Source organism: Salvelinus alpinus, chromosome 28, assembly GCF_045679555.1.
Source record: "Salvelinus alpinus chromosome 28, SLU_Salpinus.1, whole genome shotgun sequence".
NCBI classification, from domain to species: Eukaryota; Metazoa; Chordata; class Actinopteri; order Salmoniformes; family Salmonidae; genus Salvelinus; species Salvelinus alpinus.
Window position 1 is genome coordinate 44585629 of NC_092113.1, and position 17581 is coordinate 44603209.

The 17581-nt window shown below is 50.8% G+C and overlaps 1 protein-coding gene across 2 annotated transcripts in view; it reads left to right on the forward strand.

Moving 5' to 3' along the window:
- The window catches only part of LOC139557921 (zinc finger BED domain-containing protein 4), a 385803-nt gene that overhangs the window by 8941 nt on the left and 359281 nt on the right, over window positions 1-17581 (forward strand). The window contains exons 3-6 of one of the 2 annotated variants that reach the window (XR_011671501.1): window positions 6394-6665; window positions 7582-8143; window positions 8248-8406; window positions 8715-15227. Coding sequence is in view for 1 of the 2 variants with exons in the window: in XM_071373267.1 (XP_071229368.1) it covers window positions 6394-6665; window positions 7582-8143; window positions 8248-8406; window positions 8715-9395 (1674 nt within the window). In the remaining variant the exon portion in view is untranslated. Of the gene's footprint in view, window positions 1-6393; window positions 6666-7581; window positions 8144-8247; window positions 8407-8714; window positions 15631-17581 lie in introns of those variants that run through there. The other variant, XM_071373267.1, reaches the window with a different exon arrangement.

Genomic DNA, 17581 nt, shown 5'->3' on the forward strand with positions numbered 1-17581 from the left:
GGTAGAGGTCGGTAGGGTAGAGGTCGGTAGGGTAGAGGTCGGTAGGGTAGAGGTCGGTAGGGTAGAGGTCGGCAGGGTAGAGGTCGGCAGGGTAGAGGTCGGCAGGGTAGAGGTCGGCAGGGTAGAGGTCGGCAGGGTAGAGGTCGGCAGGGTAGAGGTCGGCAGGGTAGAGGTCGGCAGGGTAGAGGTCGGTAGGGTAGAGGTCGGTAGGGTAGAGGTCGGCAGGGTAGAGGTCGGCAGGGTAGAGGTCGGCAGGGTAGAGGTCGGCAGGGTAGAGGTCGGCAGGGTAGAGGTCGGCAGGGTAGAGGTCGGCAGGGTAGTGGTCGGCAGGGTAGTGGTCGGCAGGGTAGTGGTCGGCAGGGTAGAGGTCGGCAGGGTAGAGGTCGGCAGGGTAGAGGTCGGCAGGGTAGGGGTCGGCAGGGTAGGGTAGGGGTCGGTAGGGTAGGGGGTCGGTAGGGTAGGGGTCGGTAGGGTAGAGGTCGGTAGGGTAGAGGTCGGTAGGGTAGAGGTCGGTAGGGTAGAGGTCGGTAGGGTAGAGGTCGGTAGGGTAGAGGTCGGTAGGGTAGAGGTCGGTACGGTAGAGTACAGTAGTGTATAGTGCTGTATAGTAGGGTATAGTACTGTATAGTAGGGTATAGTACTGTATAGTAGTGTATAGTACTGTATAGTAGTGTATAGTACTGTATAGTAGGGTATAGTACTGTATAGTAGGGTATAGTACTGTATAGTAGGGTATAGTACTGTACAGTAGGGTATAGTACTGTACAGTAGGGTATAGTACTGTACAGTAGGGTATAGTACGGTACAGTAGGGTTCGGTACGGTAGGGGTCAGTAGGGTAGGGGTCAATATGGTACGGTAGGGTCAGTATTGTTGGGGTCTGTACGGTAGGGGTCAGTACGGTAAGGTAGGCGTCAGTGTGGTATGGTAGGGGTCAGTACGGTACGGTAGGGGTCAGTACAGTACGGTAGGGGTCAGTGTGGTACGGTAGGGGTCAGTGTGGTACGGTAGGGGTCAGTACGGTAGGGGTCAGTGTGGTACGGTAGGGGTCAGTGTGGTACGGTAGGGGTCAGTGTGGTACGGTAGGGGTCAGTACGGTATGTTAGGGGTCAGTACGGTAAGGTAGGGGTCAGTGTGGTACGGTAGGGGTCAGTGTGGTACGGTAGGGGTCAGTGTGGTACGGTAGGGGTCAGTACGGTAGGGGTCAGTACGGTATGTTAGGGGTCAGTACGGTAAGGTAGGGGTCAGTACGGTAAGGTAGGGGTCAGTACGGTAAGGTAGGGGTCAGTGTGGTACGGTAGGGGTCAGTGTGGTACGGTAAGGTAGGGGTCAGTGTGGTACGGTAGGGGTCAGTGTGGTACGGTAGGGGTCAGTGTGGTACGGTAGGGGTCAGTGTGGTACGGTAGGGGTCAGTGTGGTACGGTAGGGGTCAGTACGGTACGGTAGGGGTCAGTGCGGTACGGTAGGGGTCAGTGCGGTACGGTAGGGGTCAGTGCGGTACGGTAGGGGTCAGTGTGGTACGGTAGGGGTCAGTGTGGTAAGGTAGGGGTCAGTGCGGTACGGTAAGCGTCAGTGCGGTACGGTAGGGGTCAGTGCGGTACGGTAGGGGTCAGTACGGTACGGTAGGGGTCAGTACGGTACGGTAGGGGTCAGTGTGGTACGGTAGGGGTAGGTACGGTAAGGGAGGGGTCAGTGTGGTACGGTAGGGGTCAGTGTGGTACGGTAGGGGTCAGTGTGGTACGGTAGGGGTCAGTGTGGTACGGTAGGGGTCATTGTGGTACGGTAGGGGTAGTTCGGTAAGGTAGGGGTAGGTACGGTAAGGTAGGGGTCAGTACGGTAGGGGTCAGTACGGTAGGGGTCAGTACGGTAGGGGTCAGTGTGGTACGGTAGGGGTCAGTGTGGTACGGTAGGGGTCAGTACGGTAGGGGTCAGTACGGTACGGTAGGGGTCAGTACAGTACGGTACGGTAGGGGTCAGTACGGTAGGATACAGTAGGGTATAGTAATGTATGGTACGGTAGGGGTCAGTGTGGTACGGTAGGGGTCAGTGTGGTACGGTAGGGGTCAGTACGGTACGGTAAGGTAGGGGTCAGTGTGGTACGGTAGGGGTCAGTGTGGTACGGTAGGGGTCAGTGTGGTACGGTAGGGGTCAGTACGGTACGGTAGGGGTCAGTGTGGTACGGTAGGGGTCAGTGTGGTACGGTAGGGGTCAGTGTGGTACGGTAGGGGTCAGTGTGGTACGGTAGGGGTCAGTACGGTAGGGGTCAGTACGGTAGGGGTCAGTACGGTAGGGGTCAGTACGGTAAGGTAGGGGTCAGTGTGGTACGGTAGGGGTCAGTACGGTACGGGTCAGTACGGTACGGGTCAGTACGGTATGTTAGGGGTCAGTACGGTAAGGTAGGGGTCAGTACGGTAAGGTAGGGGTCAGTACGGTAAGGTAGGGGTCAGTGTGGTACGGTAGGGGTCAGTGTGGTACGGTAAGGTAGGGGTCAGTGTGGTACGGTAAGGTAGGGGTCAGTGTGGTACGGTAGGGGTCAGTGTGGTACGGTAGGGGTCAGTGTGGTACGGTAGGGGTCAGTGTGGTACGGTAGGGGTCAGTACGGTACGGTAGGGGTCAGTGTGGTACGGTAGGGGTCAGTGTGGTACGGTAGGGGTCAGTGTGGTACGGTAGGGGTCAGTGTGGTACGGTAGGGGTCAGTGTGGTAAGGTAGGGGTCAGTGCGGTACGGTAAGCGTCAGTGCGGTACGGTAGGGGTCAGTGCGGTACGGTAGGGGTCAGTGTGGTACGGTAGGGGTAGGTACGGTAAGGGAGGGGTCAGTGTGGTACGGTAGGGGTCAGTACGGTACGGTAGGGGTCAGTACGGTACGGGTCAGTGTGGTACGGTAGGGGTAGGTACGGTAAGGGAGGGGTCAGTGTGGTACGGTAGGGGTCAGTGTGGTACGGTAGGGGTCAGTGTGGTACGGTAGGGGTCAGTGTGGTACGGTAGGGGTCATTGTGGTACGGTAGGGGTAGTTCGGTAAGGTAGGGGTAGGTACGGTAAGGTAGGGGTCAGTACGGTAGGGGTCAGTACGGTAGGGGTCAGTACGGTAGGGGTCAGTGTGGTACGGTAGGGGTCAGTGTGGTACGGTAGGGGTCAGTACGGTAGGGGTCAGTACGGTACGGTAGGGGTCAGTACAGTACGGTACGGTAGGGGTCAGTACGGTAGGATACAGTAGGGTATAGTAATGTATGGTACGGTAGGGGTCAGTGTGGTACGGTAGGGGTCAGTGTGGTACGGTAGGGGTCAGTACGGTACGGTAAGGTAGGGGTCAGTGTGGTACGGTAGGGGTCAGTGTGGTACGGTAGGGGTCAGTGTGGTACGGTAGGGGTCAGTGTGGTACGGTAGGGGTCAGTGCGGTACGGTAGGGGTCAGTACGGTACGGTAGGGGTCAGTACGGTACGGTAGGGGTCAGTGTGGTACTGTAGGGGTAGGTACGGTAAGGGAGGGGTCAGTGTGGTACGGTAGGGTCAGTGTGGTACGGTAGGGGTCAGTGTGGTACGGTAGGGGTCAGTGTGGTACGGTAGGGGTCAGTGTGGTACGGTAGGGGTCAGTGTGGTACGGTAGGGGTAGGTACGGTAAGGTAGGGGTAGGTACGGTAAGGTAGGGGTAGGTACGGTAAGGTAGGGGTAGGTACGGTACGGTAGGGGTCAGTACGGTAGGGGTCAGTACGGTAGCGGTCAGTGTGGTACGGTAGGGGTCAGTGTGGTACGGTAGGGGTCAGTGCGGTACGGTAGGGGTCAGTGCGGTACGGTAGGGGTCAGTGCGGTACGGTAGGGGTCAGTGTGGTACGGTAGGGGTCAGTACGGTACGGTAGGGGTCAGTGTGGTACGGTAGGGGTAGGTACGGTAAGGGAGGGGTCAGTGTGGTACGGTAGGGGTCAGTGTGGTACGGTAGGGGTCAGTGTGGTACGGTAGGGGTCAGTGTGGTACGGTAGGGGTCAGTGTGGTACGGTAGGGGTCATTGTGGTACGGTAGGGGTCATTGTGGTACGGTAGGGGTAGGTACGGTAAGGTAGGGGTCAGTACGGTAGGGGTCAGTACGGTAGGGGTCAGTACGGTAGGGGTCAGTGTGGTACGGTAGGGGTCAGTGTGGTACGGTAGGGGTCAGTACGGTAGGGGTCAGTACGGTACGGTAGGGGTCAGTACAGTACGGTACGGTAGGGGTCAGTACGGTAGGATACAGTAGGGTATAGTAATGTATGGTACGGTAGGGGTCAGTGTGGTACGGTAGGGGTCAGTGTGGTACGGTAGGGGTCAGTACGGTACGGTAAGGTAGGGGTCAGTGTGGTACGGTAGGGGTCAGTGTGGTACGGTAGGGGTCAGTGTGGTACGGTAGGGGTCAGTACGGTACGGTAGGGGTCAGTGTGGTACGGTAGGGGTCAGTGTGGTACGGTAGGGGTCAGTACGGTAGGGGTCAGTACGGTAGGGGTCAGTACGGTAGGGGTCAGTACGGTAGGGGTCAGTACGGTAAGGTAGGGGTCAGTGTGGTACGGTAGGGGTCAGTGTGGTACGGTAAGGTAGGGGTCAGTGTGGTACGGTAAGGTAGGGGTCAGTGTGGTACGGTAGGGGTCAGTGTGGTACGGTAGGGGTCAGTGTGGTACGGTAGGGGTCAGTGTGGTACGGTAGGGGTCAGTGTGGTACGGTAGGGGTCAGTGCGGTACGGTAGGGGTCAGTGCGGTACGGTAGGGGTCAGTACGGTACGGTAGGGGTCAGTACGGTACGGTAGGGGTCAGTGTGGTACTGTAGGGGTAGGTACGGTAAGGGAGGGGTCAGTGTGGTACGGTAGGGGTCAGTGTGGTACGGTAGGGGTCAGTGTGGTACGGTAGGGGTCAGTGTGGTACGGTAGGGGTCAGTGTGGTACGGTAGGGGTCATTGTGGTACGGTAGGGGTAGGTACGGTAAGGTAGGGGTAGGTACGTTAAGGTAGGGGTCAGTACGGTAGGGGTCAGTACGGTAGGGGTCAGTACGGTAGGGGTCAGTGTGGTACGGTAGGGGTCAGTGTGGTACGGTAGGGGTCAGTACGGTACGGTAAGGTAAGGTAGGGGTCAGTGTGGTACGGTAGGGGTCAGTGTGGTACGGTAGGGGTCAGTGTGGTACGGTAGGGGTCAGTACGGTACGGTAGGGGTCAGTGTGGTACGGTAGGGGTCAGTGTGGTACGGTAGGGGTCAGTGTGGTACGGTAGGGGTCAGTACGGTAGGGGTCAGTACGGTACGGTAGGGGTCAGTACGGTAGGGGTCAGTACAGTACGGTGCGGTAGGGGTCAGTGCGGTAGGGGTCAGTACGGTAGGGGTCAGTACGGTAGGGGTCAGTACGGTACGGTAGGGGTCAGTACGGTAGGGGTCAGTACAGTACGGTACGGTAGGGGTCAGTACGGTAGGGGTCAGTACGGTACGGTAGGGGTCAGTACGGTAGGGGTCAGTACAGTACGGTACGGTAGGGGTCAGTACGGTAGGATATAGTAGGGTATAGTACTGTACAGTAGGGTATAGTAATGTATGGTACGGTAGGGGTCAGTGTGGTACGGTAGGGGTCAGTGTGGTACGGTAGGGGTCAGTGTGGTACGGTAGGGGTCAGTACGGTAGGGGTCAGTACGGTAGGATATAGTAGGGTATAGTACGGTACGGTAGGGGTCAGTACAGTACGGTAGGGGTCAGTACAGTACGGTAGGGGTCAGTGTGGTACGGTAGGGGTCAGTGTGGTACGGTAGGGGTCAGTGTGGTACGGTAGGGGTCAGTGTGGTACGGTAGGGGTCAGTGTGGTACGGTAGGGGTCAGTGTGGTACGGTAGGGGTCAGTGTGGTACGGTAGGGGTCAGTGTGGTACGGTAGGGGTCAGTGTGGTACGGTAGGGGTCAGTGTGGTACGGTAGGGGTCAGTGTGGTACGGTACGGTAGGGGTCAGTGTGGTACGGTACGGTAGGGGTCAGTGTGGTACGGTAGGGGTCAGTGTGGTACGGTAGGGGTCAGTGTGGTACGGTAGGTGTCAGTACGGTACGGTAGGGGTCAGTGCGGTACGGTAGGTGTCAGTACGGTACGGTAGGTGTCAGTACGGTACGGTAGGTGTCAGTGTGGTACGGTAGGGGTCAGTACGGTACGGTAGGGGTCAGTACGGTACGGTAGTTTACAGTAACATCTTGTTATCCTCTCCACTGCTGATTTCTGAAGCGATAGCTAAGATGTTGGTCCGTTGTCAATCAATCGAATATATTTATATCATCCGATGTCACAAAGTGCTCTACAGAAACCCAGCCTATAACCCCAAACAGCAAGCAATGCAGAAGAAGCACGGTGGCTAGGACAATATCTGTATGTGTGTGTGTGTTGTAGTTGGTGTGTAATAGACAGTATTATGTTTGACTAGGTGCTGATCTCGGAGGCGATAGCTAAGATGCTGGTCCAGGACCTCCAGCCTGCCTCCCTGGTGGATCTCAGAGGGTTCAGAGAGTTACTGCAGCTGTTAGAGCCTCGCTATACCCCCGAGCCCCCCAGATACCTCCAAACCCAGCTCCTCCCAGCCTACGCCTACCAGGCCCAGCTGGCCACCAGACAGGCCCTGGCCTCAGCCCTCTCTCTCAGCCTCTCGGTCTCCCTCTGGAGGGGTTTCCTTGGGACCACAGCAGGGGCTAACACTGGGTATGTACTCTAAGCCTAACTCTAGGATACGAGCCCTTTGCTCGTCCTCTGCTGCACAGTACAGTCATATCTGACTAAGATCCTAACATGGTGTCAGAAGTGCTTCAACTTCGTCAAATATCAGACAGGAGAGAGTTTAGAGTGATGAGGAGTAGCTAACAGCTCCCCTCATTGAGCAGCCCAGGCAGAGCTGTTGCTATGGATACTCAGACTCAGAGCCTCCATGAGCAGAATGCATGCAGAGCAAGAGTGACAGACAGAGAGGAGCAGTTATTTACTAACAGAGGAAGTTATTTTGGATTTTGGGCAGGGCCGGACCTTAAATTTGGCTGAAGCAATCGGGCCTGAATGTCGTGTGCATGGGTAGGGCATGGGCTTAAAATTCATGCCCGTGCAGGGCTCTAATGTGCATGGCTAAAATCACCATCTCTGTGTTTTAATATGTCTGTTCTACTGTCCTACTGAGGGTGCCATTTGGGACCCATACCTAATATCTTCCTATATAGTGCACTAGTTTGACACCCTATTTCCTATGTAGTGCACTAGTTTGACACCCTATTTCCTATGTAGTGCACTAGTTTGACACCCTATTTCCTATGTAGTGCACTAGTTTGACACCCTATTTCCTATGTAGTGCACTAGTTTATGACACCCTTTTTCCTATATAGTGCACTAGTTTGACACCCTATTTCCTATGTAGTGCACTAGTTTATGACACCCTATTTCCTATGTAGTGCACTAGTTTATGACACCCTATTTCCTATGTAGTGCACTAGTTTATGACACCCTATTTCCTATGTAGTGCACTATTTTGACACCCTATTTCATATGTAGTGCACTAGTTTATGGGAATAGGGTGACGACATCTAGGGTTGTTCTTTATGATAATCACTATGTCCTCCTACCCGTCCTGCAGGTACCTGGGCGTGACCTGCCACTTCCTGTCGTCTGATTGGCAGATGCGTTCCGCCCTGCTGGCCTGCCTGCCTCTGGTTGGTGGACTCTCGGCCAATCGCGTGCTAGCAGAGTTCGAGGAGGTGTGTGTGGCGCACGGCGTTTCGGGACGAGCGTTCCGTGTCGTGGCTGACCCATTTCCCGCTGAAACTCACCCCTCATGCCGCCTACCAGGGTTCTGTATCCACGGCAACCCGGGAGATGATGCCGAAGAGGAAGAGGAGGAGAGTGGGGATGAAGGAGGAGAGAGGGAAGGAGAGGTAGAACAGGAGGACTGGTGGGAGGGAGGTCTGGGGTCCGGCAGGATAGACTGTTTCTGTTGTTCTCTGGGTCAGTGTGTGAGAGATGGACTGCTCTCCTCCTCTCCTCTCCTCTCCTCCACCCTGGCTAAAGCCTCATCCTTCTATAACTACGTCACCTCCGCCGTGCCACACGACAAACTGGTGGGCCTGTTGGGAGGGGGGGTGGAGGGGGGGTCGGGGGGCAGCAGGGCTGGAGAGCGAGACTGGGCCGTACAACTCAAGGTAAGCAGGACTTAATGTAGTCTAGTTACAACATAGATCAGCCTGCTGGTTTAAAAGTGAAAATTGTAACCATGCTCTTTTGATTCCATTCTCCTCTCCTCCAGGTGTTGCGTGGACTTCTGGACTCAGCAGAGTTCTTGGAGGATGTGTCTGACCGGGCTGACCTGGTGCTGAGTGGCCAGGAGGTGGCGCTGCTCAGGGAACTGACAGACACACTGGAACCCTTTACTGAGGCCTGGGACATGGTGCACACGCACAGACAGGTGAGACACACACAGACAGGTGAGACACACACAGACAGGTGAGACACAGACAGACGGATGGGTGAGAGAGACAGACAGACGGACGGGTGAGAGAGACAGACAGACGGACGGGTGAGAGAGACAGACAGACGGACGGGTGAGAGAGACAGACAGACGGACGGGTGAGAGAGACAGACAGACGGACGGGTGAGAGAGACAGACAGACGGACGGGTGAGAGAGACAGACAGACGGACGGGTGAGAGAGACAGACAGACGGACGGGTGAGAGAGACAGACAGGTTAATGGTTGTGTTCTTGTATCCTAACAGGGTGACAGACACGTCTCCATCAGTCTGGCTCTGCCCTGTGTCCTGGGGCTCCGTAAGCACCTGTCAGAGTGCGTCTCCCCCCAGCTACCCTGCCTGCTACTGGGCTTGTCTCAAGCCGTAGAGCGCCGCCTGGCTCCCATCCTGGAGGACCCTCTGTACGTCACCGCCACCACCCTGGACCCACAGTTCAAACTTACCTGGAGCTCAGACCCTGACTGGCACAGACAGGTCCTCCTGGACGAGGTCACCAAACACACACAAACACAGGGCCCCAGCATGGAGCTCACCCCCCAGGCCCAGTCCCCTGACGCAGCTTTGTCCCCAGCCTCGTCCCCTCTTCCCTCCTCCACTTCGCTCAGCAGGCCCTGCAAGCTGTTCTCCTTCATCAAGCAAAGGCCCACGGCGCAGGCAAAGAGCGTGGAGCAGGAGCTGGCAGGGTACCTGCGTGAGGAGCCCACTGAGGAGGAGCCTCTCCACTACTGGAGACGAAAGACTATAGACTTCCCCCAGCTCAGCCAGGTGGCCAAGCGGGCGTTTACTGTGCCGGCCGGGACCTCCACCGTGGAGACCATCTTTACCTCGGCCAGACACTGGCTCCAACCCGGCAGAGGCAGGGCTCTCCCCAAAAACCTTGAGACACTCATCTATCTCAAAACCAACTATAGGTTACTGTGGACTTAATGGATCAACCCTAGGCACTAACACGGCTACAGAGGCACTAACACAGCTACAGAGGCACTAACACAGCTACAGAGGCACTAACACAGCTACAGAGGCACTAACACAGCTACAGAGGCACTAACACAGCTACAGAGGCACTAACACAGCTACAGGCTGGTAATGTTGTCCATGAAACCCGATGGAGACTCAAAAACTTAAAGGGCCAATTACAGACCGCTATGGACCTAAACACTATAGTCCACGTAGCCTACAGGTTTCAGACCTAAACACTATAGTCCATGTAGCCTACAGGGTTCAGACCTAAACACTATAGTCCATGTAGCCTACAGGTTTCAGACCTAAACACTATAGTCCATGTAGCCTACAGGTTTCAGACCTAAACACTATAGTCCATGTAGCCTACAGGTTTCAGACCTAAACACTATAGTCCATGTAGCCTACAGGTTTCAGACCTAAACACTATAGTCCATGTAGCCTACAGGTTTCAGACCTAAACACTATAGTCCATGTAGCCTACAGGTTTCAGACCTAAACACTATAGTCCATGTAGCCTACAGGTTTCAGACCTAAACACTATAGTCCATGTAGCCTACAGGTTTCAGACCTAAACACTATAGTCCATGTAGCCTACAGGTTTCAGACCTAAACACTATAGTCCATGTAGCCTACAGGTTTCAGACCTAAACACTATAGTCCATGTAGCCTACAGGTTTCAGACCTAAACACTATAGTCCATGTAGCCTACAGGTTTCAGACCTACAGTGCCTTGCAAAAGTATTCATCCCCCTTGGCGTTTTGCCTACTTTGTCGCTTTACAACCTGTAATTTAAATGGATTTTTATTTGGATTTCATGTAATGGACATACACAAAATAGTCCAAATTGGTGAAGTGAAATGAAAAAAATGACTTGTTTAAAAGAATCCAATAAAATGACAAAGGGAAAAGTAGTGCATATGTTTTCACCCCCTTTGCTATGAAGACCCTAAATATGTCTGGTGCAACCAATTACCTTCAGAAGTCACATAATTAGTTATATTGTACACAGGTAGACTTTATTTAAGTGTCACATGATCTCAGTATATATACACCTGTTCTGAAAGGCCCCAGAGTCTGCAACACCACTAAGCAAGGGGCACCATGAAGACCAAGGAGCTCTCCAAACAGGTCAGGGACAAAGTTGTGGAGAAGTACAGATCAGGATTGGGTTATAAAAAAATATCAGAAACTTTGAACATCCCACGGAGCACCATTAAATCCATTATTGGAAAATTGAAAGAATATGGCACCACAACAAACCTGCCAAGAGAGGGCCGCCCACCAAAACTCACGGACCAGCCAAGGAGGGCATTTTATCAGAGAGGCAACAAAGAGACCAAAGATAACCCTGAAGAACCTGCAAAGCTCCACAGCGGAGATTGGAGTATCTGTCCATAGGACCACTTTAAGCTGTACACTCCACAGAGTTGGGCTTTACGGGAAAGTGGCCAGATAAAAGCCATTGCTTAAAGAAAGAAATAAGCAAACACGTTTGGTGTTCGCCAAAAGGCATGTGGGAGACTCACAAACATATAGAAGAGGGTACTCAGATGAGACTAAAATTGAGCTTTTTGGCCATCAAGGACAACGCTATGTCTGGCGCAAACCCAACACCTCTCATCACCCTGAGAATACCATCCCTACAATGAAGCATGGTGGTGGCAGCATCATGCTGTGGGGATGTTTTCCATCAGCAGGGACTGGGAAACTGGTCAGAATTGAAGGAATGATGGATGGCGCTAAATACATGGAAATTCTTGAGGGAAACCTGTTTCAGTCTTCCAGATATTTCAGACTAGGACGGAGGTTCACCTTCCAGCAGGACAATGACCCTAAGCATACTGCTAAAGCAACACTCTAGTGGTTTAAGGGGAAACATTTAAATATCTTGGAATAGCCTAGTCAAAGCCCAGACCTCAATCCAATTGAGAATCTGTGGTACGACTTAAAGATTACTGTACACCAGCGGAACCCCTCCAACTTGAAGGAGCTGGAGCAGCTTTGCCTTGACGAATGGACAAAAATCCCAGTGGCTAGATATGCCAAGCATATAGAGACATACCCCAAGAGACTTGCAGATGTAATTGCTGCAACAGGTGGCTCTACAAAGTATTGCATTTGTGGGGGTGAATAGTTATGCACGCTCAAGTATTCTGTTTTCTTGTCTTATTTCTGTTTTTTTCACCCCCCAAAAATATGTTGCATCTTCAAAGTGGTAGGCATGGTGTGTAAATCAAATGATACAAACCCCCAGAAAATCTATTTTAATTCCAGGTTGTCAGGCAACAAAATAGGAAAAATGCCAAGGGGGGTGAATACTTTCAGAAGCCACTGTAAACACTATAGTCCATGTAGCCTACAGGTTTCAGACCTAAACACTATAGTCCATGTAGCCTACAGGTTTCAGACCTACAGTGCCTTGCAAAAGTATTCATCCCCCTTGGCGTTTTGCCTACTTTGTCGCTTTACAACCTGTAATTTAAATGGATTTTTATTTGGATTTCATGTAATGGACATACACAAAATAGTCCAAATTGGTGAAGTGAAATGAAAAAAATGACTTGTTTAAAAGAATCCAATAAAATGACAAAGGGAAAAGTAGTGCATATGTTTTCACCCCCTTTGCTATGAAGACCCTAAATATGTCTGGTGCAACCAATTACCTTCAGAAGTCACATAATTAGTTATATTGTACACAGGTAGACTTTATTTAAGTGTCACATGATCTCAGTATATATACACCTGTTCTGAAAGGCCCCAGAGTCTGCAACACCACTAAGCAAGGGGCACCATGAAGACCAAGGAGCTCTCCAAACAGGTCAGGGACAAAGTTGTGGAGAAGTACAGATCAGGATTGGGTTATAAAAAAATATCAGAAACTTTGAACATCCCACGGAGCACCATTAAATCCATTATTGGAAAATTGAAAGAATATGGCACCACAACAAACCTGCCAAGAGAGGGCCGCCCACCAAAACTCACGGACCAGCCAAGGAGGGCATTTTATCAGAGAGGCAACAAAGAGACCAAAGATAACCCTGAAGAACCTGCAAAGCTCCACAGCGGAGATTGGAGTATCTGTCCATAGGACCACTTTAAGCTGTACACTCCACAGAGTTGGGCTTTACGGGAAAGTGGCCAGATAAAAGCCATTGCTTAAAGAAAGAAATAAGCAAACACGTTTGGTGTTCGCCAAAAGGCATGTGGGAGACTCCCCATACATATAGAAGAGGGTACTCAGATGAGACTAAAATTGAGCTTTTTGGCCATCAAGGACAACGCTATGTCTGGCGCAAACCCAACACCTCTCATCACCCTGAGAATACCATCCCTACAATGAAGCATGGTGGTGGCAGCATCATGCTGTGGGGATGTTTTCCATCAGCAGGGACTGGGAAACTGATCAGAATTGAAGGAATGATGGATGGCGCTAAATACATGGAAATTCTTGAGGGAAACCTGTTTCAGTCTTCCAGATATTTCAGACTAGGACGGAGGTTCACCTTCCAGCAGGACAATGACCCTAAGCATACTGCTAAAGCAACACTCTAGTGGTTTAAGGGGAAACATTTAAATATCTTGGAATAGCCTAGTCAAAGCCCAGACCTCAATCCAATTGAGAATCTGTGGTACGACTTAAAGATTACTGTACACCAGCGGAACCCCTCCAACTTGAAGGAGCTGGAGCAGCTTTGCCTTGACGAATGGACAAAAATCCCAGTGGCTAGATATGCCAAGCATATAGAGACATACCCCAAGAGACTTGCAGATGTAATTGCTGCAACAGGTGGCTCTACAAAGTATTGCATTTGTGGGGGTGAATAGTTATGCACGCTCAAGTATTCTGTTTTCTTGTCTTATTTCTGTTTTTTTCACCCCCCAAAAATATGTTGCATCTTCAAAGTGGTAGGCATGGTGTGTAAATCAAATGATACAAACCCCCAGAAAATCTATTTTAATTCCAGGTTGTCAGGCAACAAAATAGGAAAAATGCCAAGGGGGGTGAATACTTTCAGAAGCCACTGTAAACACTATAGTCCATGTAGCCTACAGGTTTCAGACCTAAACACTATAGTCCATGTAGCCTACTGGTTTCAGACCTAAACACTATAGTCCATGTAGCCTACAGGTTTCAGACCTAAACACTATAGTCCACGTAGCCTACAGGTTTCAGACCTAAACACTATAGTCCACGTAGCCTACAGGTTTCAGACCTAAACACTATAGTCCATGTAGCCTACAGGTTTCAGACCTAAACACTATAGTCCATGTAGCCTACAGGTTTCAGACCTAAACACTATAGTCCATGTAGCCTACAGGTTTCAGACCTAAACACTATAGTCCATGTAGCCTACAGGTTTCAGACCTAAACACTATAGTCCATGTAGCCTACAGGTTTCAGACCTAAACACTATAGTCCATGTAGCCTACAGGTTTCAGACCTAAACACTATAGTCCATGTAGCCTACAGGTTTCAGACCTAAACACTATAGTCCATGTAGCCTACAGGTTTCAGACCTAAACACTATAGTCCATGTAGCCTACAGGTTTCAGACCTAAACACTATAGTCCATGTAGACTACAGGTTTCAGACCTAAACACTATAGTCCATGTAGCCTACAGGTTTCAGACCTAAACACTATAGTCCATGTAGCCTACAGGTTTCAGACCTAAACACTATAGTCCATGTAGCCTACAGGTTTCAGACCTAAACACTATAGTCCATGTAGCCTACAGGTTTCAGACCTAAACACTATAGTCCACGTAGCCTACAGGTTTCAGACCTAAACACTATAGTCCACGTAGCCTACAGGTTTCAGACCTAAACACTATAGTCCATGTAGCCTACAGGTTTCAGACCTAAACACTATAGTCCATGTAGCCTACAGGTTTCAGACCTAAACACTATAGTCCATGTAGCCTACAGGTTTCAGACCTAAACACTATAGTCCATGTAGCCTACAGGTTTCAGACCTAAACACTATAGTCCATGTAGCCTACAGGTTTCAGACCTAAACACTATAGTCCATGTAGCCTACAGGTTTCAGACCTAAACACTATAGTCCATGTAGACTACAGGTTTCAGACCTAAACACTATAGTCCATGTAGCCTACAGGTTGCAGACCTAAACACTATAGTCCATGTAGCCTACAGGTTTCAGACCTAAACACTATAGTCCATGTAGCCTACAGGTTTCAGACCTAAACACTATAGTCCATGTAGCCTACAGGTTTCAGACCTAAACACTATAGTCCATGTAGCCTACAGGTTTCAGACCTAAACACTATAGTCCATGTAGCCTACAGGTTTCAGACCTACACACTATAGTCCATGTAGCCTACAGGTTTCAGACCTAAACACTATAGTCCATGTAGCCTACAGGTTTCAGACCTAAACACTATAGTCCATGTAGCCTACAGGTTTCAGACCTAAACACTATAGTCCATGTAGCCTACAGGTTTCAGACCTAAACACTATAGTCCATGTAGCCTACAGGGTTCAGACCTAAACACTATAGTCCATGTAGCCTACAGGTTTCAGACCTAAACACTATAGTCCATGTAGCCTACAGGTTTCAGACCTAAACACTGTACCCAGCTGACAACAAACATTCCCACAACTTTAGAAAACGAGTCTCATTAGGCCATTAAATAATGTTTTCATACAAATGTTCCTGTGATGTGCTAGGAATGTTTTCAAGAGACAATTCATTTGAATGTCAAATAGAACGTGGTTACCATGTTCTCAGAACTGAATATTTCCCCACTAGTTTGATTTATTACACATCATCAAGGCCCTGCTTGGTGAACCACTGATCCACTCATAGCTATTTGTCTGTTGTCAAGGAGACTCACACACACAGTGCTTTTAACATACTGTTTTCAACTAACATATTTGACACATTTTGACAAACGTGATTACATAGTGCATGTTCATTTTTACAGTAATAATTATTCTCACCTGGGATTTGAACTCACAACCTCTTGGTTCATGGTACTCTGATCTTCCTGCTACGCCTCCATATTGAGTCTCAGTTCATCTGAATATTCTCTCATAATTTATTTGATATACTTATTTCAGCAATTGAATGTTTTTCTGTATAATTGTCTAACTTTGGTGGGTCATTTTAACCTGTATTGAATGATACTCCTGAATCACTCGTATGATCATTAAAATATTTTCTCGACTAATTTCAACAGAGCTGAGATTCCACCTATCAGATTGTTTCAGATCAAATGGGAGGAGGGGTTAGGGTTTCGTCAGGACAGGGCCTAACTATACTGGCCCAATACCCTAGAGATGGCCCTTACTGGGGTAGTGGTTAGGGTTTCTTCAGGACAGGGCCTAACTATACTGGCCCAATACCCTAGAGATGGCCCTTACTGGGGTAGTGGTTAGGGTTTCTTCAGGACAGGGCCTAACTATATTGGCCCAATACCCTAGAGATATCCCTTACTGGGGTAGTGGTTAGGGTTTCTTCAGGACAGGGCCTAACTATACTGGCCCAATACCCTAGAGATGGCCCTTACTGGGGTAGTGGTTAGGGTTTCTTCAGGACAGGGCCTAACTATATTGGCCCAATACCCTAGAGATGGCCCTTACTGGGGTAGTGGGTTTCGTCCTTGGTGCTGGTGGCCTGGTGACCCTCTAGAGGAGGCACCCAACTGTCACATTCTTAGCAGTATATATTAATGTTACAACACACATATCTAATTAAAATGAGTTTCTCATTGAAAAAGGGAGTCTGTATGATTACCCCTTGAGCACCAACTATGACTGCTTTTCCACTACCTCCTGTTTGGTATTTATTCATTCTACACTGCTCAAAAAAATAAAGGGAACACTTAAACAACACAATGTAACTCCAAGTCAATCACACTTCTGTGAAATCAAACTGTCCACTTAGGAAGCAACACTGATTGACAATAAATTTCACATGCTGTTGTGCAAATGGAATAGACAAAAGGTGGAAATTATAGGCAATTAGCAAGACACCCCCAATAAAGGAGTGGTTCTGCAGGTGGTGACCACAGACCACTTCTCAGTTCCTATGCTTCCTGGCTGATGTTTTGGTCACTTTTGAATGCTGGCGGTGCTTTCACTCTAGTGGTAGCATGAGACGGAGTCTACAACCCACACAAGTGGCTCCGGTAGTGCAGCTCATCCAGGATGGCACATCAATGCGAGCTGTGGCAAGAAGGTTTGCTGTGTCTGTCAGCGTAGTGTCCAGAGCATGGAGGCGCTACCAGGAGACAGGCCAGTACATCAGGAGACGTGGAGGAGGCCGTAGGAGGGCAACAACCCAGCAGCAGGACCGCTACCTCCGCCTTTGTGCAAGGAGGAGCACTGCCAGAGCCCTGCAAAATGACCTCCAGCAGGCCACAAATGTGCATGTGTCTGCTCAAACGGTCAGAAACAGACTCCATGAGGGTGGTATGAGGGCCCGACGTCCACAGGTGGGGGTTGTGCTTACAGCCCAACACCGTGCAGGACGTTTGGCATTTGCCAGAGAACACCAAGATTGGCAAATTCGCCACTGGCGCCCTGTGCTCTTCACAGATGAAAGCAGGTTCACACGCACATGTGACAGACGTGACAGAGTCTGGAGACGCCGTGGAGAACGTTCTGCTGCCTGCAACATCCTCCAGCATGACCGGTTTGGCGGTGGGTCAGTCATGGTGTGGGGTGGCATTTCTTTGGGGGGCCGCACAGCCCTCCATGTGCTCGCCAGAGGTAGCCTGACTGCCATTAGGTACCGAGATGAGATCCTCAGACACCTTGTGAGACCATATGCTGGTGCGGTTGGCCCTGGGTTCCTCCTAATGCAAGACAATGCTAGACCTCATGTGGCTGGAGTTTGTCAGCAGTTCCTGCAAGAGGAAGGCATTGATGCTATGGACTGGCCCGCCTGTTCCCCAGACCTGAATCCAATTGAGCACATCTGGGACATCATGTCTCGCTCCATCCACCAACGCCACGTTGCACCACAGACTCTAGGAGTTGGCGGATGCTTTAGTCCAGGTCTGGGAGGAGATCCCTCAGGAGACCATCCGCCACCTCATCAGGAGCATGCCCAGGCGTTGTAGGGAGGTCATACAGGCACGTGGAGGCCACACACACTACTGAGCCTCATTTTGACTTGTTCTA